Genomic DNA, 25,587 nt, shown 5'->3' on the forward strand with positions numbered 1-25,587 from the left:
CATTTGAAGATCATCCCCAACCACCCATCAGAATATGCACAGAACCCCCCTGGCAGCTTATATGTAGGGCCTCCCCAATCTCCTTTCCTAATTAGGTCCAGCTAGAGCCTTGCTCTCTTCCACAGAGACATGGCATTACCCTGGACTAGAACTCGGCTTCTTCAAAAATACCCACTTTGGGGTCTTTTTTTCACGTTGGAAATCAGGACCTATTTCTCAGACTTTCCCTTGTTGGTACATAGTTTCCTGGACTTCGCCCCACACCCTATTCTTCCCACTGGGAGAGGTGCGCTGGCTTGCTCAGGATCCCACAGCTGGTTAATGGAGAGGCTTCCTGAATTCAGGCAGTCTGGATGTCCGTCCATCCTCTTCCTACTCTGTACCGCTTTTAAACTCATTTACATGAAAAAAAAAAAAGTTCAGAAGTATAATTACTAAATTGCTTATATTTTGACAACAGCAAATCTTTACTGAAAAACAAATTTATGAGAAAAGAAATGTAAAATTCATACGAAAGTGTCCAAGTGAAGAAATATTCCGTATTCTAGGATGAATGGCCTCTGTAACTCCAGCTCACCCCGTGGTCTCGTCTGGCTGATTCTTACTAGTCATCTCTCGCCTTCAAAATCCACCCCCCAGCTGCTGGTGTCTAGAAGAGCCAGACAATTGGAGAAAAGTCGATTTTCTATCTGATAATGCAGCTGCTTTCATACGCCTCCCCCTTCCCTTTGCGTGGCCCTGATTAATTAAGAACTAGGATTTCTCGGTCCCCACTCCCTGCCCAGAGCCCCAGTTCCCAGCTCCCTTCCTCCACACTCCGGACGCCTCTCGTCCTCCCCTTTAAGGCCAGCCCCTCCCCCACACCCACACCTCTCCGGCTCCGCCCCGCCTCCCCAAGCCCTGCCCCCTCCGACCCACCCCTTTAAGGACCGGCCCCGGACGCAGACGAGGCTGTGACGCGGCCGCCGGCCCCCGGGCTGGGTACTTTGTCGCGCGGCGGCTTCCCCCCCGGCCGGGCCCCCGCCATCCCGCGTTCTTCCGAGCTCCTGGCCCCCGGGGGGAGGGTGGGAGGGAGGGAACTGGGCCGGTGGGCGCCTGCGGCGCACGGCGGGACCCACGGAGCCCCGCGACCCGCCGAGCCTGGAGCCGGGTCGGGGCGGGGAAGCCGGCTCCAGCCCCGAGCAAACTTCGCAGCCGGGCGGGGGGTGGCGGGGACCCTGTCCGGAGCCGGAGGAGGGGCCGGCCGCGAGCCCTCCTGCCGCTGCTCCCGCGTCTCCGGGCACCATGCTGTCCAACTCCGGTGCTGTTCCCCAGCCCGCCGCTGCCGCCGCGGCCGCCCCATGCTGTCCAACTCCGGTGCTGTTCCCCAACCCGCCGCCGCCGCCGCAGCCCCCGCCCCGGCCCAACCTCACCCGCCGGCCCAGCCGCCGCCGCAGCCCCCGCAGCAGTTCCCCCAGTTCCACGTCAAGTCAAGCCTGCAGATCAAGAAGAACGCCATCATCGACGACTACAAGGTCACCACCCAGGTCCTGGGACTGGGCATCAACGGGAAAGTTTTGCAGATCTTCAACAAGAGGACCCAGGAGAAATTCGCCCTAAAAGTAGGTTTAGGGGCCAGGGGAGGAGTGGACGGGCGGAGGGGGGCTCCCGGGGACGACCCCTGGCGTCCCGGAGCGGCCGAAGCGCCCGGTGGCTCAGCAGGATCGCCGCGACGCTTGCCTCTGACGGGCGTCAGGGCTGCGGAGGAGTGGCCGCGACAGGGCTGTCCATCCCGCGCGCGCGAGGGGTTCCAAGTTCGCGGCAGGGGGGGCGAGGGGCCGCAGGAAGGTCAGGTCCCGGCGGTCCACGCCGCCCGAGATCGAGTTTCCGGTCACCTCCGGGTGTGAGTGGCGGGGACTCGAGAGGACTCGTGAGGACTCTGCCATTTTGGGTTTGAGCGGGATCCAGCCGAGTCGCAACGGTTTGGCTTCGGGACCGCTTCAGCTCATTTCCCCTCTGTCTCAAGGAAGTGATTTTCGGAGGTGGTTGTTCCCCATCCTCTCTTCCCTCCTTTCTTTCTTTCTGCGGGCACAAAAGGCCCATTACTCATTGAGTTGGTTGGTCGGTTGGCTTGGAGAAGTCGGATCTCAGAGGTTTATTTAGCCTCGCTCCTTATTTGGGAGCCGGAATGTGTGATTTCACTTCCCTGGGCCTCGAGAGTGCGGGTGAGCGGCCTTGGGGCGCGCCGGCCCAGGAGGTGCAAGGCTGGAGATTCCGCGGGGACACCGCACCCCCGCCTCACCCCGGCGCGGGGGAGGGATTGTTTTGATCCGAGAGCAGGCCCCCTCCTACCTTCAGTGCCTGTGAGGCTCCAGATGGGAGGCCAGCAGGCTCACGCGCAGTGTCTGCTGTTTCCATAGCTCCATTGATCATTGTAAACCGGATCTGTACACCAAGGCTTGGCCCGCGTGCTGATTCCGCAAATCGGAGGTGGCCACTTGAGTCCTGGACATGGGCGATTGGTGGACCGTAGGAGGGAGCATTTTCCTTGAGCTCCCTCTTTTATTTGTTTGTTTTCTTTAAAGGGTAGTGGGGAGAATGGAGAGTTAAGTGAGAATATCTACGTGAGAAGTTAAACAGAATGGACTCCGAGATCTGATGAGACAGATGGGTCCTCAATGCCAGTGGGAGCCAGTGTTTAGGGTCACTAAAAAGGTTTTCCCCGCAGAGGGCTTTCAGATCAAACCACATCTCTAAAGGTGACACATAATGCCTATTTCCCCTGAGGTGTTTCAATGATTGGAGGGGGAGAAAAATACTTCCTGTGTTATATTTTCTCTTCCCCCTCAACCCCTACGGCTACCTGTGTTTCAGCTATTCATACAAAACTCAGATATATGTTAGGGGTGGAACCGTTGGAATATATAATTAGATGTAATAAAACCCTGGTGCTTGGGGATTGTGGAAGGCAAGCCTGTCCACCTGACAGATTTTAAGACCTTTAACCTTCTTTTCTTGCTGTTTTCCATCCTCCTTTTGGGGGAAAGCTTCAGCGAGCCCCAATACTGTCAGATTTCTTTGGCTTTTACTATAAGCTGTTACTGTGGCCCTTTGGTTGTTTAGTGTTGACTTTCGGAGAAGGAATATATCAGTATCCTGAACCCAGTTTGTGCCTTAGACTGCTCTTTCCCTACTCATAACTGGGGGCAGGGAGGGAGAGTGGTTGTTTGACCGTGGCTTTGACCTTGGGGAGTGGAGTAGAGTGGATACTGTTTGACCACAGTTAACCTGTACTGTTGAGGAAGTGACAGACATTCTTTCCAGGAGAGTTTTCTGTCCCCTCTGAGACACCATCTGCCTTCACCCATCAGCAGTTTGGGGACACTGGCTGCTTATTTGCTTGGATAGATGAAATATTGTATAAAGACTTCAAAACAAAAGCTCTCAACTTCTGCTCCTTAATTCCATTTAGTAGACACACAAAACCACCCTCTACAGTGCTTTTGGGTGGCAATCCAGATTTCTGTTGTAATTAATAGGAGAGAGATTTGGCTATTTTCCTCCTCTGAAGAGTTTTGACAGGAAAGATCCAGCAGTATGTTAAATAACACTCCTCGTTTGTCCTTCTCAGGTTAGAAGTGGGTGAAGACTGAAGTCAGAGTGTGTTTTGACAGGCAGCCTTCTCCCAGATCTTACAAGTTGACTCAACTGTTAAATGGTAGATTTCCCACACATCTTTGTGTAAAAACTTAATAACAGAGGAAGAAAGAAGGGGCGAGGCATTCAAAGACTGACAGCAGTGTCAACAGCACTTCCATATCCAAATATCAGCTAAGACTTAATTACAGCTGTGGGGGAAATCCGGTTTGAGAGAATCCTGTTCCAAAGACACACGCCAAAGAGATTTCTAGATCTTGAATCTTGATGAACTGAACGGTAGGCGCTGAGTAGTGAAATGATTTTCAAAACCAGGAGTCTTTTGATGCTTAAGCAAGGGAGGAAGATGTGGGGCAGGAGGGATTGCCCCATCAGGAAGGTGCCTGAAGAGAGAGGGAGGAGACCTCTGCTCTACACAGGGTGTTAGGCCATTCCTGGGCATTTAGGGCAGAGAGCGATAGGGCAGCTGCAGGGCCTCGGGGAGTCCTGCTGTTGGCCGCCTCACAGCTCTGAGAGTGGATGGGGAGGTCGCGGCCGCCCAGACGCCCCGGTCACTGTCTGTGGTCTGATGACCTCTTAGTCCTATATATGCAATCGGTACTTTCGAAAATAGTTGCAGTTCGCCTGCTTCTTCTTTGCCTCCACCTGAGAGATCTGCCATCTAAATGCCTTTTGGTGGGTGGCTGTGACCTCACCTCACCGTCTCTCCTGGCCGCTTTTGTGAAGTTCTGAGTCATATTTGTACTTCAGAGTCGGAGGGTACTTTAGAGGTCATCTCGTCTAGCCCCCTCATGTCGCAGATGAGAAAACCTAGACCCAGAGCAAAGACGTGCCTGAGGTATATACAGTCATGCACTTGGCAGAGACAGGATTAGAACCCAAGACGGCTGACACTCGGTCGCAGGCCTCTCCCACTTGGTAATGGCAGGGACTTCAGCACGCTTGGACCTGGGACCAGCTGCTGCTCCAGAGCCCCTGTAGCCTGAGATGCTGCTCTCTGGACAGGCCCTCCGTGACTGTTGGCCAGGGGGCTTTGGGGGAACTTGGTGCCTCGACAGCAGGGATCCCCAAGGCTGGAGGCGCAGCTTATAAACCAACTCAGCAGCTCCATGAGTTTTTAGTCTGTAGTAACAAGCTCACAAGCTCCTTTTTTTTTTAAACCCACCCCTTCCCCCTTTAAGGAGGTGTTTGCTGGGAATCTTATTATTTTCTGTGCAAGGGGAGAATTCTATTCACTGTTTCTTTGGTAGGGATGCCTAGTCTCAATCCGCTTGTGCAGTAATTGGTCCTATTCCCTGTGGGGTTCCTCAGCTGCTTCCTGCTTCATTGTGTCATGGTGACTCTTAGGTATCAGCCGAACAAATTTAATTAAAGCCAGCACTGTTGTCCCTCTCTTCTGTGTGACTCTGATTCGGTGAAGCATGTTATTGCTTTACAAAATATAGACTGTGGTCATAACTTATCTCTGTTTGTCTTTCCGTTGTGTGGTTTAGAGGAAACAAAGTCCTTCTCCTTTCCTTTCTCCAGCGGTCCTTCCTCTCCAGGTGACTTTGTGTCACCGCCATGTGGCTTCCTTAGTGTTCTGAGGGGGAGCTGATCAGAACTTCCGATGGCTGGTCTGGACACTGTTAGAGAGAGAGCCAGGCCTCCCACATCCTCATGGGGCAGGGAGCATCCTTTCCAGCACAGCTTATGCTGTGCACCTGTCAGGGAGGGAGAGACTTAGTGTGGCTGGGTGAGGGGCCGTGTCCCAAATCGGGCTTTGCTGGATAGAATCACAAGGTGAGGAAAGTTTCATTCTGTATCCACTGTGGTTACAGGTAGTTAACAATTTGCTGAGCATCCTACCATATGCTTAGTTGTGTGGAAGATACAGATAATGTAAAGTGATCTTAAAATTTTGGAGGTCAAGGAGCTGATTGGGAGAAGGTGAAATTAACAAATACAGATTAGAACTGCCCCGTCTAATATGGTAGCCAATACCCATGCAAAGCTATTTAAATTAAAGTTACTTAGGAGTTTCCCTTGTGGTGCAGCAGAAATGAATCTGACTAGGAACCGTGAGGTTGCGGGTTTGATCCCTGGCCTCGCTCAGTGGGTTAAGGATCTGGTGTTGCCGTGAGCTGTGGTGTAGGTCTCAGACTCGGTTTGGATCTGGTGTTGTTGTGGCTGTGGTGTAGGCAGGCAGCTGTAGCTCCGATTAGACCCCTAGCCTGGGAACCTCCACATGCCACGGGTGTGGCCTTAAAAAGACAAAAGACCGAAAAAAAAAAAAATTAAAGTTACTTAAAATGTATTAGGTTAAGTGAAGTTAAAAAATCCGTTGCTAGCCACATGTCAAGTAGCTACATGTGGCTAATGGCTACTGAATTGAACAGTGGAGAAGGACTTTTATATTTTGGTCTTTTTGTCTTTTTTTAGGGTCGCACCCACGGCATGTGGAGGTTCCCTGGCTAAGGGTCCAGTCGGAGCTGTAGCTACCAGCCCACGCCACAGCCGCAGCAATGCAGGATCTGAGCCGCACCTGCAACCTACACCACAGCTCACAGCAACTCTGGACCCTTAACCCACTGAACGAGGCCAGGGGTTGAACCTGCGTCCTCATGGATGCTAGTCGGGTTCGCTAACCGCTGAGCCACTTTGGGAACTCCGAGAAGGATGTTTTTGTCCTTGTGGAAAGTTCTGCTGACTTTGCTGGTCTAGGGGTTAAACTGTGTGCTTGGGAATAGAGGAGCTTTGAAAGCGGGAAATCTGTGAGGACAGAAGGAGCTGAGTGGCCTCCTCGTTGCGTGGCCTCTGAGGAATGGGCACATGGAGGTGATGGTGGCCTTGTCCTGGGGAGAGCTGAGGGGAACTTGGATCAGGTAGGGAGCAAGCAGGGCTGGCGGCTCAGAATTGAGCCCAACCCATCTTTGTGTCAAAAGCAGGTTTTAAAGTGTTAGAGGAGCATAAAGTAAACTATCACGATGTTAGAAAGAAAGGTTACAAATCTCTGAGGTTGAGGCTTGTGGTTTTTTGAGGGAGGGTCTAGTTTCTGGGTTCAGAGACCCTGTTCCTCTTTTTGGGCCCTGCCCTGGCCCCTGTCAACTGCAGCGGGGCTCTTGGCATCCGCTGAGGCAGGATTAAAGCTGGGTCGGCTCACAGTTCTTTCTCACTCGTGAATTCTGGGCTTTGGTAGAGCTTGAACCTAATCTCCGGCTAAGAAGTGGGATCACTGACTGTCAGAAGAGGGGAGAAAAACAGCCCCAGGCCTTGGGACCAGACCTTGGTGGGTGTCTGGGAAGTGAAGGGGCTCCTTTTTAGAGGGTGAAGGTATTGGTATTTGTGATTAAGATGTTTTGACTGCTTGGAATCTGAGGAGCTGGACCATCACCAGTTCATGATTTTACTTAAGTAGCAGGTGCAGGAGATTCAGGGAGAGGCCTGGAGGAGCCAAGCGTCAGGACTGCTGGAGGCAAACTTAATCCCTGGCCACATCCTGAAGGTGGGGGGGGAGCGTCCCCCTCCCCGGCAGAGCCCAGGGGTGTGTGGAGTCTGTGCCAGCAGGAATGTCAGCCATGGCGGGGAAGGACAGGCCATCAGCATCTGAGTCCTTTCACAATTCCCAAGAGGCCCTCCTGTGCCCCAATGCAGCTTCTCCCTGGTGGTTTGATGTCTGTGGCACAGGAGTCATCCTCTCTTGCCTCCCTCTCCTCTACTCTGCTTCAAGCCTTCCCAAGGGTCCTGTGGGGGCTCCTTTTCCCCCTCCTCCCTGTGCTTCACCTTTCCAGGTGTTTCAGTGTCCTGGCCGGAAGTGGGTGGGCAGGACAGAGCTGTTCTTTGTGTTTAACAGGGCCGTGGCTGCTCTTGGTAATGGTTTAAGGCTCAGTGGTAAAGGGACCCACACCCCACAGCTCCTTAGAGTTCACGACACTCCTTGATCATCTTTCTTGACCCCTTCCACCTTACCGAGGAAGGGGCTGGCGAGTCCAGAAAGCTTCACCGGTATATCCAAGGTCTTATCTGGTGTCAGCATCAGAGACTGTCTTGGCACTTGGTTCGCTGGCACCTCCCCTTGGTCTGGGTTTCTTTTGTGTTTTGGTTGCTGGAGGTAGAAGTACTGGCATTGTGGACCTGGCAGTACAAACCTCATCTCCACTAACTGGTCATTGGGATCTTTCCACATCAGTCCCCTTAGAAACTGGGCCATTGGCAAAGAGACGGGGCCACACCACCGAGCAACTTGATGTACACCAGGCATGTAACTAAAAGTGGATCTTGTACCTTTTCTAGTCTTTAGGAGAATACTGCTATTTTGTAGGGATATATATGGATATGAAGATTTAGGCGTGAACCTGTGACAATGGGTTATGTGCTAGATGGGAAAGAAAGAACAAAGATCCAGTCTTTGTGCCCTGCTAACTAGTTTTATGACCTTGACTAGGTCACTTAAACTTTCCAGGCCTTAGTGCACACATCAGAGGGTCAGGCTACCTGTGGATCCTGGGACGTGGTAGTTCGGGTCAGTGGAGGGCTGTGCTGGAAGCAGGAGGCTTGCTGACTTGCTCCATGTCTGACCATGAGCAGTATCTGGGCCAGTGCGGATGCCCTTTCGATAGGCTTACTGCCGGGCTCTGGGGCAGCTTCTGTCCGGTTAATTAATAATCGGCACTGACCAGCTGCTCCTTCTCACGTGTGCACACTTGGTGAAGTGTTCCAGCTAGTGCCTCAGCACGGAGGGCGGGCTGTGGAACTCAGTGAGGTGTGAATCTGCTCCTTCCCTGAAATCAGAATCTTAGTGTCGGGGTGGCTCAGGGTAGAGATGGAAACTCTTGGTTTTCTGCATCTGACACTCCTTCCCATTTGACGTTGTGGGGCCAGGCGTGGCCACTGGGGTTGGCCGTGCAGGTGGTGCCCTGCACGCAGCACCTGACTGACCGAGGAGTGAGGGGCTCCGACCCAGCCCACCGTCCACTTGTCAGGCTTTGCCTTGGTGGGTGGCTGGGTCTGTGCAGTTATAGGGTAGGCTGGGGCTGTCCTGAGGTGAAAGCTGGGGACCGATTCCCAGAGCCGATGGGGAGCTTGGGAGGTCCATTTGGCTACGACTTCTCATCTATGGGACTGGGTACAAGGAGGATGAGGAATCTGAGGAGAGGCGGGTGTCTGGTGATGTCTCTTCTCTTTTCTCATATTCTTGCCCATTCAGGGCGAAAGCAGTGGTTTCAGCCCTGGAGCCCTGGACTGAGTGCCGGGCGGGAAGATTTGGTCGGAGGAAGAAGAGATGCAGTGAAAAGAGGGATAGGGTTGTGCTCAACCTCTAGCAGAATAGAGTTCTTGGGGGGGGGGGTCTTTATTCTCTGACCCGATAAACACCTTTGTGTGCCATCTGGCAGGTGGTAGAGGCTGGGACGGGGCTCCAAGGTCAACCTTTATCTGATGTTCCCTTCTCAGACTAGCCAAGCCGTATGTTTATTCCACCAGGAACCTGAGCTGTCTAAAAGGGTCATATGAAAGGCCAATCTTACTCTTGAGGGACGTTTCCAGGCATCTCCATGGCCAGTGTCCATCCAGGACTCTTCCTGGGAGGTGAAGAGTAGTGACTAAAGCTACAGGGTCGCTGTTGGAAGCCTTGTCTGTCTCAAGATGAAAGGAATGGAGGGGGCTGTACCTTTGGTGCCGCTTCTCTGTTTGGCTTATCTCTGTGATGGTTCTTTTGAACCTGAACCTGACGCAGAGTTGAATCTCTCCAGACCCTCCCCTGACTGTTGCTCCCCCTTCATGCCCCCAGGGGCGTCTCACCCTCTCAGCCCCTCCCCAGGTGATTGAGTTGATGGCTTTGCTGCCTTTTTGATTATTCATGTTGTTACAAGGCTCCCAGCCCACCCAGGACATTTGTAACCTGGCCTCCTGCCCAGGGCCCAGAACTGTCACTCAGCCCCTCTGTCCTAAGAGCTAAAAATAAACCGGCCACTGGTGCAGTCTCCCCTGGCAGCCAGGCCCTGACATCTGTCCCAGGTCTTCCTGCTGCAGGCTGAGCTGTTTCTCAAACTCACTGGCACCCCTCACCCCTTCTAGCCTGAGCTTGGTGGGTGTTCGGGGTTTTGCATTTCTGTTTCTGCATGCTCGAGGGAGTCAAGAGTTGCTGCTTCCCCAGGAGATTCATGTGCTGAGGCTCCGTGGAGCTAGGGGAGGGGGGCAAGCGGGTTTGGCAGAGTGAGACTTTGTGTGCTGGCCTCTAGCTCTGGCTTCTGCCATGCTCCATCCACGAGCAGGCCTCCCCGCAGAAGGCGTGTGAGGATGCGTTGGAGCCCGCACGAGGCCGGGCAGAACCCTCACCCCCACCGCCCTGTGACTGAGGGTGCTGCCTGCCCCAGGACTCCTGCCCTGTTGCTAAGCGCTCTCCACCACCTCCGGGGCTTCAGTTGACCACGTTCAAAAGCGTGACCTCATCTCGTTGGCTTCCAAGAATAACTGGGCCCTGGCTCTCAGGACCTCTGTCATGAGTCAGGCTGTGGCCCCTCTGGCCCTCCCAGCTCAGCCACCTGCAGGATGTCACAGAGAGCATGGGTCCTGTCTATCTCCTGACTGTGGGGGGCAGTGTGTCTTGAGGTCCACTGAGGTGGCCCATGGATCCTGGAGAGCAGGTGAACAAGGCAAGGAGAGGGGCTCAGGAAGCTGGGATTCCTGCTTAACCCAGAGATAACTGGGTCATTATCTGACTGGGTTAGATAGAGTATTTCCTTTAGCTTGACTTTGACATTCTCTTGTTGATTTTTCTAATCCCTGGACAGGTGTTGGTACTAAGCATGGCACAGGAGGGTTCTGTGTCCATTTTCTGGGGTTAGGGATGATTTGGGAGAAGGGGTGCATGGGGGAGAGTGATCAGAACGTGTATGGCCCCTCTGCCTTTAGCTGGAGGTACGTACCGGGACCCTGTCTCCACCGCTGCCCACTCCTGCCTGTTCCCCCTGGGGCCTCATTTCCTCTGCAGGGAGAGATTTCTCTGCCAAGGCCCATTGGCCTCTGGAGGGGAGGAGTTGGGTGTAAATTGCTAAGAGTTTATTTTTAACTCTGACAGAAGGAGCTCCTGTCCTTGGAGTAGCCATGGCGTCCCTCTCCGGTCCCTGTCCTGGGCCTCCTTGCCTGGCTTCTGTAATTCTTCGAGGGCGGCTCGGAAGCATTTTAAAGGCCAGGCGTCACAGGAGCCCATAGGTGAGGGAAGCCTTTCTAAGAGAAGAATCTGCGGGTTGCTTGTCAGGCCCCAATTTCTGCAGAGTTCAAAGGGTGGGGGGAGGGGCGGGAGGAAGAGGGGGAGCCCTGGGCCCTTGAGGCCACGTGTATGGAACTTGGAGCATCCTAGGAATGCAGGTGGACTGGTGAAGAGACCAGCCCGCCCTGGAGCTTGCAGCGGGTCAGCTCTGCCTGGTTTGCTCTGCCGGGCTGGCCAGCCCGGGGAGCAGCACGAGTGTGTAGCGGAAGCTGCTTTGTAAACTCACGTTTACAGAAACGACAAGGGTTCTTTCCTTTGGCTGCCAGGCTCACGAGCACCACATCCCTTCCGCTGGAGCCTGTGTGGCATTCTCAGGGACTTCACTGCCTCAGTGTCCCCCTCCCCCTGGCAGTACTTCAGGCACCTGTGCTCTTAGGAGGATGTAGACGGGGTGTGAGTGCCCCCTCGCTGCCACTCGACTCCCCCCAGTTTCATGGACTTCTGCTGGCTACCTGGCTGTAGATTTCTAAAGAGAAAATAAAATTGAGCCTGAGGTGGCATTAGAGAAGGAAGGACTAGAGAATAGAGGAGGCAGTGGGATGGGCAGTGGGACACTTGAATGACCTTGAGAACCTTGGCCTCGGAATGAAGGTCTTGTCTCTTCGGTTCTTTGGGGAGCGTGGGGATTAGTGTGCCTAAAGCCCAGCTCTGATCGTGGAGCATCCCATCTTAAACCCTTCTGTGAGTTCCCTTTGCCCACAGCGTACAGGAGATTCCCAAACCCTTCTCAGATCCTGAATCCCATCTGCTTTTTTTTTTCTGAATGTACGCTAAGCTTCAGCTTAAGTGACTTCTATATGCTGCTTCCTATAGAACTCTGCCTTCCAGCCCCCACACCTTCAGTTAAGGTCTGTATCCCATTTGTCCTCTGTAATCTTTGTTACCCTCCCACCCCATCCCCACCTCTGACCCTATCTACCCACCCCACCCTGGACACATGCTGCTCCTTCATGAAGCCAGATGCAACTCTCCTGCATCCCTGCCCATCACACTTGCTGAGATACTCTTACCTTTTGTTTCACATTTTAAAATGTATTTCTCCATGTGCAAAGTGGAGATATTGTAAGTTCCTTGAAAACCCACATCTCAATTATTTTCATAGCCTCATATTTTTGTTAGTGACCATATGCTGTCATTAAAAAAAAAAAAAAATCAGGGAGTTCCTATTGTGGCTCAGTGGAAATGAACCCAGCTAGTATCCATGAGGACACAGGATCGATCCCCTGGGGATCTGGCATTGCCATGAGCTGTGTGGGGTAGGTTGCAGACTCAGTTCGGATCCCGCGTTGCTGTGGCTGTGGTGTAGGCCAGCAGTTGCAGCTCCGATTTGACCCCTAACCTGTGAACCTCCATATGCCGTGGATGCAGCCCTAAAAACAAACAAACAAACAAATAAAAACAGCAACCAAAAATTAAAAAAAAAAAAATTCAGAGTATTTCTGGAGTTCCCACTGTGGTGCAGTGGATTAAGGATCTAGCGTCGTCTCTGGTCGTCTCTGTGTGTTTTGATCCCTGGCCCAGGAATATCCACGTGCTGCAGGTGTGGCCAAAAAAACGTAAATAAATAAAAATAAAAATTCCAAGTGTTTTGGCATTGTGTATTATACCTAGCTGCCTCTTATAGGTGTGATAACTGAAAAATAGTGATGCTTCTACCTAAGTATCAGGTACTAGTGGTGATCCTCAGGGTTGAGGGGGGTGCCTGTGGGTCAGGGGCAGTGTTGGCCTGGGCTCAAGTCAGGGGCTGTAGTGAGTGTTCCCCTAAGTGGCCCTCCCTGATCCTCCTGGCTGCTAAGAAGCCATTCTCAGGACAGCCTTCTGGGCACTCTTCCCTTCACCACTCGGTTATGCTGACTCAAGCTGGCACCTTGTCTTTCTGCTAACGGAGTTCTTGTTCTGGTAAGGGCCCTGACCACAGTTTCCCATTGATGCCTCTCCTCCTCCTCCTCCCCATCCCAGAGTCCCCCCTCCTTTTCCTGTTGCACTGCGGACATGTCCCTTCTGGCCTTTGGAGAACTTTGATGGAGGGAGGGGCAGACGTGGAGCTTGCCAGCTCTCCCACAGTTCTTGGCATCTTCTAGGCAGCCCCAGACACAGCAGAGACACACAGATGCAGTCCCAGGTGATCTGTCTGCTGGCCTTGCTCCTGTGTGTTGCAAGAGGACCAGCATTGGGCACGGTATGGCTGGAACTGAGGTCAGAGGTTTGCACCTTGGGGGACCACTTAATTCCGTGCCACAGGTTTGCAAGGGAAGTAGGACTGGACTGGCATCTGAGAGACCTACCTGGCCATGCGGTCCTCTGCAAGTCCTCGAAACTGTCTGGACCTCACTTAGTTGCTTCATTTGTAAATTGAAGGGCTCAGACTTGATCTCCTGTATTGAAGCACTTTCTTCATTACTGTTGCTGCAGCCCCACTGCTAGGAACACAGCCTGCTGCTGGGAAAGAGGTGGTGAGTCCAGGTTCCAGGGATTCCCGGCCTGGGAGCCAGCCCCTCTGTCTCAACTTTCTGCCGGCCGATGTTCTTCGCCCTCCTCCTGGCTGTAGTATTTTTATTCATTCAACCATTCAGCCAGTGTTTATAAACATTAATTCTTCTCTGTGCCTGCCTCCTGTCTTCCCTGCTGACTGGCCATCAGGAGGCCCAGATGGCAGGATTAGCCTAGCAGGGCAACTAGTCAGGGTCACCCCTTGGGTTCAGACCCCTTTAATACCTCTGCTATATGAGATGAGAGGGATTTAGAACAATTCTTTCTAGCCGCTTAGACTAGACCCCTGCCTTTCTAAGCAGGATTTGCCTCAGGGTGCCTTCTAGCCCCCCTGCAAGCAACTCACCACTCTAGAAAATTAATTAGCATGCCAAGAATGACTCTTGCAGCCTCCCTGAGGATAGATCAGAACAGCAGCATGACTTTGATACACACAGCAATCTTCTGCCTTCTGTCTCCTTCAGATCACTGTTGAAAGTTTAGCAACACTGTGAAGGTTCCCCGATTAATCAAAAGTCTTTATTGAGCAGCTATGATGTATCAGGCATTGTTAAGTGTTTCACTTACATTCTTGTTAATCCTTAAAATAATACTGCACAGTAAAAGCCCCTCCCCTTCTTTGTCTTTTGTCTTTTTTTTAGGGCTGCCCCCATGGCACATGGAGGTTCCCAGGCTAGGGGTCGAATTGGAGTTGCAGCCACTGGTCTATACCACAGCCACAGCAACACCAGATCCGAGCCATGTCTGTGACCTACACCCAGCTCATGGCAACCCTGGATCCTTAACCCACTGAGCGAGGCCAGGGGTAAACCTGTGTCCTCATGGATACTAGTCAGATTCGTTTCTGCTGAGCCACAACAGGAACTCTAGTCCTCATTTTATAGAAGAGGAAAGATGCTCAGAATCATTCATTCATTAGCAGTTATTTATTGAGCAGCTACTACTAAGTGCTAAGTGTTGTCTCAGGCTCTGGAGAGGTAGATCAGTATACCAAGCAGATTCCCCCCCCCCCCCAAAAAAGTCCTGTCTGCACAGAGCTTGCATTCTAACAGGGGGAGACAGACTAAATGTAATCAGATAAATGATACAGCTTGTCAGAGAGTGATGGGTTCAAATGAGAAAATAAAGGAGGGGAGGCAGCACTGGAATGCTAGGAACATGTGCTTGGTGTCGAAATTTTAAATAGGGGCTCAGGGAAGGTTTCCTTGCAAAGGTGACCTTTGAGTGATCCCTGGAAGGGGTAGGGGCAGGTACTAGGACAACAAGTACAAAGCCCCGAGGCTATTAATGATGGGTGTGTCTAGCTCTATAAGTAGTTTGCAATACTGCCTCTCTTAATAGTTCTTCTGTGACTCCACTATAATTCAGTACTTAGTTGATCCAGCTCTTTGTTTTCTCATCAAATATTTATGGAATGCTTATTTTGTGCAAATTGCTACCATGATAAGATGGGAGCCCTGCCTTTGGGAACTTAACGTTTAGAGGAGGAGGGAACACCTCTGTGTATAAAAGGAATGCCCCCCCCTCCCCCGGCAAATTCGGACAGTGCCCTTATACATCTTCCCGCTCTGACAGGTGGTACCTCTCTGATGGAGGTCGGCCAGGTGGTCTGATTCTGATTTTACCTGTCTAGAGGTGCCGGGAACTGGTGATGGGAAAGTGGTGGTGTCAGGGCCCCTAAGGATACAGAGACAAGAGGTTCCTCAAGGCCACAGAGGTCAGAGCTGGGTCACCTTTGCCTGGTCTGGGCTCACACCTGTGCCATGCCCAGGGGCCACTGCAGATGGAAATTTGGCCAGTGGAGGGGAGGAGCGGGAGGGACTCTGCTGAGACTCCCGCTGCCTTCTGTTGGCTGAGGAGGGAAGAGGTCTCAACCCCAGGGATTTTTTCTGGTAACGGGAAGTGCTCAGGATTACGTTGACCATCCCATGGAGCCAGGGGAAGGGGGTGATGAGAAAGAGCTAGCCGAGCTGCAGCTGCAGCTGAGGTTCTCCTCTTTCCTGTGCTGAGCCTTCCAGGCAGGCTGGTGGGCAGGGCACATGGAGTGCTGGGGGCTCTCTGCACCCCAGCTCTGGCCATCGTTGCTTCCTGCCTCTTGGGAACTGGGCCAACAAAAGTCGGGGCTCAGGATGGTGCTGGCCGTTGGTGCATATGGGAATGTGAAGCAATGGATTGGGCCTGTTTTTTCCTGAGCATGTGCTGTGACAAAGGAAGTTGCAACATTTTTTCTTTCTTTCTTTTTATAGAGCAAGGGGGAAAAAGTCTTCCAGTAAACGTCAGAAAAAGTATTTGGTCTTTGATGGATGTGGTCTTTCTCGCATCCTTCCTCTCCCATTCATCCCTGCCAGGGTGCTTCTGAGGGCCTGCCTTGCTGCAGTTTCTCTCCCAAGTCGACGGACGGAGGGAGGGAGTCGGCAGCTTGGCCTGACGAGGCCTTGAGAAAGCATCTCTGTCCACTGCCCTCCAGGTGAGAGACCAGCCGCACCAGCTCCTTCCTGGAAGGTTGCCTACTGGCCTCTCGCCCCGAGAGCGAGAGCTGTTTAAATACGGCAGGTGCTTCCTGGTCCCCACCTGGCCTCTCTCACGGTGGCTTTGGTCTGTGTGCATTTGGTGCCCCAGAAGGTGTGAGGCAGGACTTGTGTCTCGGCTCAGATAACCACCCTTTTTGGCCGATTCAGAGCGTGTGTCGGGGAAGATGCTGGGAAAGGAAGCCCAAAATGTGGGAGCAGCAGTCGAGGCTGGAAGACCACCCAGGGGAATCTGGAGTCCTGGATCAGGCTTGAATTTGGCCTCTGTGCTGTACCTGGGCAGGGGTCCAGTTGTGTTTTTTAGTGTGCAGATGATATATCTTCCTGCTGAAAACTTCTCAAGTCTGGAAAAGTAGTGGGGTTTTTTGTGTGTGTGAGTGTTATTTCTTCTCCCTTGAATTGCTCTACCCCAGAGCAACTGCCAAGTTCCAGGACCAACCAGCACTTTGAGACTCCAGCTTTTGACAGCTAAGGGATGTGCTGGCTTATCCTTGAGAATGAGGTCCACTTGCTTGGATGAAGCTGGGTGCTTTCACCAGCCAGCTGGCCCTACTCTCCGGGATGGGGTGATGGCTGCTGACACCGCTGGTGTTAATTGCTCTCCTGAGCAGAGAAGGGCGAAGTCCTGTGGGCTGAGGAGTTTTGCTCAGGCCCTTTGTTCTCTGTACCTGTTGTCTCTGGTACAGCTGACACAGAGCACCTCCTTTCCTGTTGTTTTCTTTGAATTTAATCTCTCCCTCATCAGTTGTGTGTCTCTCTCTTTTTTTGGGGGGGGGGTCTTTTTGTCTTTTAGGGCCACACCCACAGCATATGGAGGTTCTAGGCTAGGGGTCCAATCGGAGCTGTAGCCGCCGTCCTACACCAGAGACACAGCAACGTGGGATCCGAGCCGCGTTTGCAACCTACACCACAGCTCACAGCAACGCTGGATCCTTAACCCCCTGAGCGAGGCCTGGGTTCGAACCCATGTCCTTGTGGATGCTAGTCAGGTTCAGTAACCGCTATGCCATGACGGGAACTCCCAGTTGGGTCTCTTTAGGCTGGAGGTGAGCTCCAAGAAGTGGTGGAGGCAGCAGAGTTAGAATTTACTTGTTTGTGTGAATCTTGGGGTGAATACATAAGCCCTCTTTCATGGCCAGCTGCCCTGGCCCATCCAAGGGCCACCAGCCACATGTGACTATTTAAAATTAAAAATTAGTTCCTCCATAGCCCTAGCCACATTTCAAGTGCTCCAGGGTTGCATAGAGCCAGTGGCTTCCACATAGAGCAGCGCAGATGGAAACCATGCCATTATCGCAGAATGCTCTCTCAGATGGCACCGGACTCTGAGGTCATCATTCTACCCCCCCCCCCCCCCCCCCCGATAAAGAGTTAGCGGAGCCTGGAGGGGATTTGTGCAGGAACCTGAGGAGAGGTTTGGAGGCCCGGGTGAGAGTGTAAAAAGCAGATGGGTCATTTAGAAGGGACCTTCGGTAGTGTTTGGTTTGTCTTGTCTAGGGCTCCATCCCAGCAGATGGTCGTCTAGCCCAGTGGCTCCCAACCAAGTCAATTTCAGAATCACCTGTGGGTACCATTGGAAAATACAGATTCCGAGGCTCCCTTCTTTGTATCTTTTTGAGTCCAAGACTACAGAGGTGGGATTCAGGCATGTGTATTTTTGCCTGTGATAATCATCTGTGTTTGGCAACCCGTTGAACCTATTCTTAAATTCCTTCAGTGATGGGGGAGCCTCCCCCGTTCCAAGAAAATCTTACTAGTAAAACATTTTTTTTCCTGTTTTTAAAGTTTTATGTTTATTGAGTCACACTTTGGTTCCCTGAAGTTATACTATCTCTGCTAGTGGAGTTTTCCAGAGTCTCGCAGATGCCCCAGGCCCATCATCTGCACTCAGCCTGCTGCAGGTACCTGTGCAGAGCTGTGAGTGCTCTGCCCCCCATTTCAGAGTGCTCAGCTGGCCAAGGCCTCTAGAGATGCAGGGATGTGACATCCTTTCAGGATCCTTCTTCTTCTTTTTTTTTTTTTGTCTTTTTAGGGCCGTACCTGCAGCATATGGAGGTTCCCAGGCTACGGGTCGAATTGGAACTGCAGCTGCCAGCCTACATCACAGCCACATCAACGCCAGATCCAAGCCGCGTCTGTGACCTACACCAGAGCTCATGGCAATACCGATCTTTAACCCACTGAGCGAGGTCAGGTATTGAACCTGCGTCCTATGGATGCTAGTCAGATTGATTTCCGCCGAGCCGCGCATGACAGGAACTCCGGCTCTAAGCTTAAATGACGGTCGCTCCCATGTCCTGCCCTGCTAGATTCTGAGCCCCTGAGGACAGAGCTGTGTCTTCCGGGTTTGGTATCCTCCAGTGCAAGCAGAGTGCAGGCACTTAGCTGAGGTGCACTGCAGCCACAGAAACAGGTGAGCTTCTTGCCTGCTTGACTATTGGATTCTGAGGCGCCTGCCACAGACAGGCGGGAGCCCCCTTTCCAGCACCAGCATTCTTACCCCCAGTGGCCTCAGGCCTCATCAGATTTGAGAAAAGTGCTGTTTAGCAGCTGATAATTAACACACAGTGTGTGGAGCCCTGGCTGCCTCAGAGGCAAAACTGGTATTTAAACAATAAAGTTTTTCCAATCCAGAATTAAAGTGTCAGCTTCAGAAGCAGCTATGTCCAAACACAAGCCCTCCCGGTTCAAGAAGATAAGTGGAATGATGGAACCAAGGAAGCCTTGAGGAGCCCAGGGTGGGGAGAGGCCTGGGGGCATGGGTGTTGGCAGGAGCCAGGGAAGGGGCTTTTCTGTGTCTGCTCCCTGGGGCGGGGTCTGGGATGGCTTGGGGGAATGGAAGAGGGGTGTTTTACTAGGAAGGGCTGTCTGAATTCCTGTTCATTCCCAGTTTCTAGAGAAACTGGGCAGGTGGGCAAGAAGGGAAGTTTTGGAAACATAGGGTAGGAATAAACTCTGGGCCTTTGCCTAAGATGACAGAGCAGGCATGTTTGTATTTGGTGATAAATGGAGACTGTTCACGACCACCTCGTGGTCTCTCATCTTGCTTTCTTCTCCTGCACTAGGGCTGGGAGGGGAGGGCTGACACAGGGCCTCCTCCCTTCCTAGGTCGGAATTGAGCACGAGGAGTTCCCCAGACTCTTGGTTGGTGCCCAGATAGTAACCACAATCTCCATCTCCACCAGAGGTGTTCTGAGAAACAGGCAGGCCAGAAACAGTCCGTGGCCTCAGAGCAAGGGCAGAGGCTTTAGGAGGCAGTGGCTTCCTGTGTGAGGCGTGGGGGCTGGTGAGCGGCCTGCAGCTTGTCACGGGGTTATGGGGGGCGGCTGCCTCTGTGCTGGGCTGCAGAGGTCAGTGGGAGACGCCCTTTCAGAGTCTGTTTTATTGTGGATGAAGTCGAAAGCCCGCACCAGCAAACCAGAGAGGCCGCCGAAGGGGCTTTTCTACAAGTTCACCCCAGGGTACTCAGCCTCTTTTTTCAACGCGTAGAAGGGGTCTGTCCGACAAGCGATTTTTTTTTTTTTTTTAGGGGAGGACTGCTCCTAGGTTCCAAGAGATAATCTGAGGTATACAGTTGGAACATGAAAACGTGGAACTTTCTGGGAGACGTTGACAGTCAATGCCACGTCTGAGTGTCTGTCACTGCCATGCTGGGAGGAAGGCTGGGTGAGAACTCTTGCTGGTCAAGCTTGGTTAGCCCTGCTGTTCCTTTCAGGTTGCTTTGTTCAATTTAGCGGTATTAATGGGTGAGCTCAGCCAGACCACGTGGGATTCTTAAGGTGGTGACTGCTCACTGACCACAGGTCAGGTGTCCCCCTCCCTCACTCCGATACCCTTGTAGCCAAATGCAAACCAGGTGGGGGAGTCTAGGGGGGAGTCTTGGTAGGGGAATAGAACCAGCTGGCTCATCTGGAGTCAAACCCTTGTCCTTGGTGACATAAGCGCAGATGAGTCACACAGCCAGGGTTGGCTGGAGTGTGTGTAGCGGTTTGGTCTTTTGGTTGAAGGTCTAATGGTCCTGGCAGAAGCTTCGTCGCTGGTTGAACTGAACTGGGAAGTTCATGAATCTGTTGGCTCATCTGATCACTGGAAGCTTATTGAAGGGGAACGCGTAAGCACAGTACTCCTTATATATTCCAAATGGTAGAAGAGCTGTGTCCTGGGACTGGCTGAGCATGAAGGAAGAGCCACTCATTTCTCCAGGCTCTGGAAAATCTTGGATGTGTTGGTGGAACACCGGTCCTGAGATGCTCTGTGATCAAATGAGTCGGGAAAACATTCCACGATGCACACTTATATTCTAAAGGCTCTGAGAAGTTCTGTAGTAAAAAAAAAAAAATCTCTTTGACTTTGTATAACCTGGTGAGTCTGATATTTATAGGGCCCTGTTTTTACCTTTCACTTATTAACATCCTACTGAATACTGTTTGAGAAATGGTCTTATAGCCTCTCTGCTCTGGGAGAACGTTCCAGTGATTCAGAGAAAAATTCACCTGACTTTATGTCAGCACAGGTTTGAGAGGCTTATAGAATTGTGTATGTGCACACGCTTGTGTGTGTGTCTGTGCATGTGTGCATGTGTGCGCGTGCTGCGGGTGTGCTAGAGAAGGGCCCTGGGCAGGTGGCTCCTATTGAAGTTGGCCTGTCTGCATTCCTGCTGGCTTTGTGCTTCTGGAGAAGGCTTTTGTCTTGGCCTGAGTGTGCTGAATAGCAGTTACATCTGTCATGCCTGGGAAGCGACAGTGTGCAGCGTCGGGGGACGGGCCACAAGCAGACATCCCTGCTCGAGGCCCAGGCTGCTGAGGGCTCTTTGCTCAGCGAAGAGGTGGGGGGGGGGGGAGCTGGTGATCTGGAGGCAGCTGCTTGCTGGTCCTGGAGTGTAGGGGTGCAGGAGTTAGCTCCCTCATCTCTGGGCCTCCTCCTTGGCTGGTGGGGGGTGGGGGAGATAGTGTTGAACCTTGAGCTGGCTGCCAGGAGGAAGCAGGTGGGCTGGTTGTTTTCTCCCCTCCCCACCAACTAAGGGGCATCTGGAAGGTGGAGACCACGAGGAAAAGGCACTTGGCACTTGGCTCTCCATCACCCAGGGGACCCAAGACGAAGGCATTTTGGGTTACATTAAAGGAAGAATTCTTTTTTTTTTTTTTTTTTGGTCCGTGCCCGCGGACAGACATGGAACCTGCGCCACAGCAGCGACCCAAGCTGCTGCAATGACAACCCCAGATCCTTAGCCCGCTGTGCTGCAAGAGACCTCCCAAAGGAAGACTTCAGAAGTGGGAAGTGATTTACTAAAGTTGGTGGAATTTTCACATTCAGGAGTCCCAGCTAGAATTGTTTTCAGACCATTGGTGACAGGAGGTGGATGTCAGTGGGTCCCCCTGTGGCTGGCTCCTGAGGAGGGTCTGGGTGGCCTCACCGTGTTCTTCCCTTGGAATGAGCCCAGGCCCAGGGAGCGGTGGAGCCCGCTGCAGGGCCCGGTGCCGTCCCGGTGCAGCTTTGCCAGGAGGCCATGGTTCTTCACAAGGAAATCAGCCACGGAGGGAAAAGGGGTTGTCGATGGGAATCAGGGGATCCCTGGGGATTGTCCACCTTCCAAATAGGTAGAGCTGAGTGTCGCGAAGGCAGGCCCAGGATTTCCTGTCTGCTTGTATGTATGTGTGTGTTTTTATTTTTTACGTTGTGTTTCCTTTTCTAACTTTCCCAGGGGGACGGGAATTAGTTTGTCCTCAGGAATGAGGGTGAGCTGTTGGCCGCCTCCCAGCCTCTCTGGCCATCGCCCTGCCTTTCCTCAGCCATAGCCACAGTGGTCTGGCGTCGCTCAGAGGGGGGCGGAGCAGACCCAGTCCCTCGGAAGGCTGCCTGTGTCGGTGGAGAGAGGGCAGAAGCTGCCCTTGGGTCCCCCGAACAGGAAGTCTGGGTGGGCCGGGCTTTGGTTTGGGAAGCAGGAGTCTTAGCTGCTGCCGCCACTGGGGTTATGTTTGCAGACTCCCAGGCTCCGGCGTGCCCAGAGGGACCAGCGACTCTGACCCCCACCCTCCCACCCCGAAGGCTGGTGGCTCCCAGGAGGGAGCCCTGGCCAGCAGGCTCTGAGTGAACTTGAGGTGGACGAGGCTGGGCAGTGGACAGAAGGGATGACTCTCTCTCCCTCCCACATCAACCTGGACCCATCACCACTGCTGGGAACACGCTCAGGCCACTTGTAGGCAAATTGGTCATTAGGGAAATTCTTTCTTACCCCAGGGGGGAGCCTTCCTTGTTCAGAAGGATCTTCAGATGTGTTCTTTCCAGGTTCTGGCCACGAGGACGGAGCCTTTACCTACTCCCCGCCTCAAGGTTGGAAGGCAGGGCAGTGTCTGAGCCCCATTCCTCCAGTCTCCCTCTTGCCATCCCTTCACCTGTCCCCCTGTCTTCACCTGATTCTAGCCTGGTGCATCGTGGGCACGGATGGGGGGAGGGACGGCATTGCACACCCGCCGTTCCTGTTTCCCGCAGGTCTCAGCCTTGTTGGGTCTCCATTTCCTGTCATGGCTGCCCTTGCAGCTGGGGCACATCTGGATCTGGACGGGGTGTCCTGTTGTCCTGTGTAGTGAGGATTCCAGATTTCTCCTAGTGATTGGTCACAGTTGTTCCAGGGGAGGAGCAGGATTTCTCCCACCCTTAGGCACTCCAGAAGCTTCCTCCAGGCTCCCATTGGAGTCTGCACCTCTAAACAGCCTGCCCCCACCCCCTCCCCCAAGGAGACAGGCGGGAAGGAAGTCCTGCCAGAAGTTGTTTTTTGGTTTGTGAGGTAACAGTCTTTGGTTTGAGAAACACAAACATCTTCCCCTCTCCTCTAAGATGGGAGGCCAGAAGCCCTAGATTCTCTGGTTTCCAAGGAAACCAGGGTGGATAAGGCAGAGCAAGAAGGGTCTGGTGATAGGCGCTGAGATCTAAGAGGGGCTCCTGGGTCCCTGTGCTATTCCAGAGACTCTGCATGCTCTACTCAGGGCTCTGGGTTGTAGCCCTCACTGTCACAGCCAGCTGTGGGACCTCGACAAGTGTCTTAGACTTTCTGTATCCTCGTTTCCATGTGCCTGAAGTGAGAATCATGTCAGCTCCACCTGGATTGTGGCTTTCAAGGGCTATGGAATATATACAAATTAAACATATTTCCAGTTGTGTTACTTACCTAAGAAGAGAGAATCATGTCAAAGAATTTAGCATCAGAAGAAACCTTTGACCTCAGGTAGGCCTATCCTGACCTCCACAGAAGGGGAGACAGTGCACGTGACTCGTGTGCAGAGTCTCAGCCAGTTGACTGTAGACCTGGGTCGGACATCTCTTTCTGGCATCTCCTTCTATCACTTGACCCCTCCAGGATGCATGTCCTCAGGGTAGAGAGCTGTAGAGTAGATACGTCATGCCACAGAAAATCCGAAAGTCTTGTATGCAATCAGGTTTAGGTGGTCTGTGCTGTTGTGGGCAGGGGAGTGGCGATAGTTAAGTCATCAGATTATTGACATTGGATTTTTCAAATTATCAGTGATTTTTTTTTTTTCCTCCAGCAAATATACCTCCTTAATTCTCTTGGGAGCATGTTCTATGTCCATAATGTTCTACATCCCAAGAACTGCTGTGCGTTGGGAGGCAGGGCGCTCCTTCCTACTCATTGATTCGGTGTTTGCTGTGGATAATTTACGATGTGGGTCATTTACATGCAGACAGAGCTAGCTGCACCCATTCCCTTTCTTTGAGGACACATGGGTAGGACAGTAACCTCCTTGCTGTAGGAAACTCGCCTGCAGGATGTGGCTGGAGCTTGCTGAAGCTGAAATTGCTTCTCTGCATTCTTTGGCTCCTGTCTAGAAACATGGCTTGCACAGACGCAGTGAATAGTGGATTGTCAGAGCTGGTCACTTTAGTGTCCAGGGGAAGGTACTAAGGCCAGACCGGGGCAGGGCTAGATAGTCATGGAACTGGTCCCATGGGAACAAGAATTAACAACAGCAAAGGTCTGAGCACCAACCTCACATGTGCTCCTTCTTGGCCAAGCCTGCCTGTCCCCAGGTCAGCCGGGCCTTTTGCAATTTTGCCCTTGAGTAGCCCCTTTGTTGACTGAAACAGTCCCTGTTCTTCCACTCGCTGCTCTCCTCCCATGACCTCCCAGCCACCTCTTCTTTCCCTGTGCTCCCTACTGGCTGTTACTTCCTCCACCCCCACTTTTTATTATGAAACACTTTAGATAGGCAGTGATAGATAGGCAGCGAACTTGAAAGGATTAAAGGATTGTCTAGTGAACACCCATATACCCAGTGACCTAGATTCTACCATTAACATTTTACTCTACTTTCTCCTGTCTTTCTCTCTTTCTCTACCTTTCCTTCTCTCTGTCCATTTATCAGTCTATCTTATTTGGGAATGCATTCTGTATAGTAAGTGGTAGATATCGGTGTACTTCACCCTGAAACATTTCAGCATCCATAGGCACTAGTTAGAGTTCAGTATTTGTTCGTGGGTTTGTTTTAGTTATTATTATTTTTTTGGTGGTAAAATTTATAGAACAGTGAAATGCTCAGATTTGAAGTATATCATTTGATGGGTTCTTATAAATGTGTCCATCTGTGAAACCCAACCCTCTGTCAAATAGGAACAAGGGGAGGGATGGACTCAGGGCTTGGAACTGGCATATGCACACTGAGGTATACGGAATGATTGGCCAACGGGAACCAGCTGGATAGCACAGAGACCTCTACCCAGAATGCTGTGATGATCTATGTGGGAAAAGAATCTGAAAAAGAATGGATGTGTGTGTACATGTATGACTGACTTGATTGTACAGGAGATCTGTTACAACATCGTAAATCGATTATAGGTCAATAAAACTTTAAAAAAATGAAAAAGAAAAAAAGAGAAAGAGAACAAAAATTTTTGTTTCCCTAGTAAGTTCCCTCATGCTTCTTCCCAGACAATCACAATTCTGGTGTGTTTTGTTTTGTTTTGTTTTTCCCCCACTATAGGTTAGTTTTGCCTGTTCTGGAATGCCATATAAATGGGATAATCACAATGAATTATTTTTATGTAAAATTCATCCCCCTGGTTACCTATATTGGTAGTTTGTTTCTTTGTATACAGAGTAGTTTTCCATTGTATGGATATGATGCAATTGGCTTATCCAATCTCCTTTGGAATGTTTCCAGTTTGGGACTGTGATGAATAAAGCGCCTACGAATATTCTTGCATAAGTCTTTTTGTTGGACATAATGTTTTTATTTCTCTTGGGGTCAGTATCTAGGAGGGGCTTGCTGGGTCAAAGGAAGCTTTTAATTGTTCCTGAAATAATTCCCTGTATTCTGCACCCAAGATTGTGGGGATCAGAAAGTGCGTTATTGCTCCTGTAGGTTATTCTTTCACTCAGTGTAGGAACCCAGGAGAGCCCACCTGAGAGCCTCAGCTTGATAGTTTCCAGGGACGGGGAGCTCACTACCTTAGAGGCGCTGCTATTGAGGGAGAGCTCCTTATAATTTGTGCCTTGGGGAGCCACCCAGGACAAGTCTAACAATTTAGCCCACTTCTCTGGGACAGCCCTGGTCTCACATCCAGTCCCTCAGCTGCTCCTTCAGGCTTTCTCTTTTTCAGGATAATCGTCCCAGTTTTTTGACCTGTTTATTTCTCATGTGACTTGGTTCGTAGACCTTTTACGAACTGGTC

General features: G+C 51.9%; 1 protein-coding gene across 1 annotated transcript in view; it reads left to right on the top strand.

Moving 5' to 3' along the window:
* The window catches only part of MAPKAPK2 (mitogen-activated protein kinase-activated protein kinase 2), a 50,410-nt gene continuing 25,812 nt past the window's right edge, over positions 990-25,587 (top strand). The window contains 2 exon segments of the mRNA XM_003130462.6: positions 990-1,393; positions 1,396-1,601. Coding sequence (XP_003130510.4) covers positions 1,285-1,393; positions 1,396-1,601 — 315 coding nt within the window. The 5' untranslated portion in view covers positions 990-1,284.

The sequence above is a fragment of the Sus scrofa genome, chromosome 9 (genome assembly GCF_000003025.6).
Source record: "Sus scrofa isolate TJ Tabasco breed Duroc chromosome 9, Sscrofa11.1, whole genome shotgun sequence".
Taxonomy (NCBI): domain Eukaryota; kingdom Metazoa; phylum Chordata; class Mammalia; order Artiodactyla; family Suidae; genus Sus; species Sus scrofa.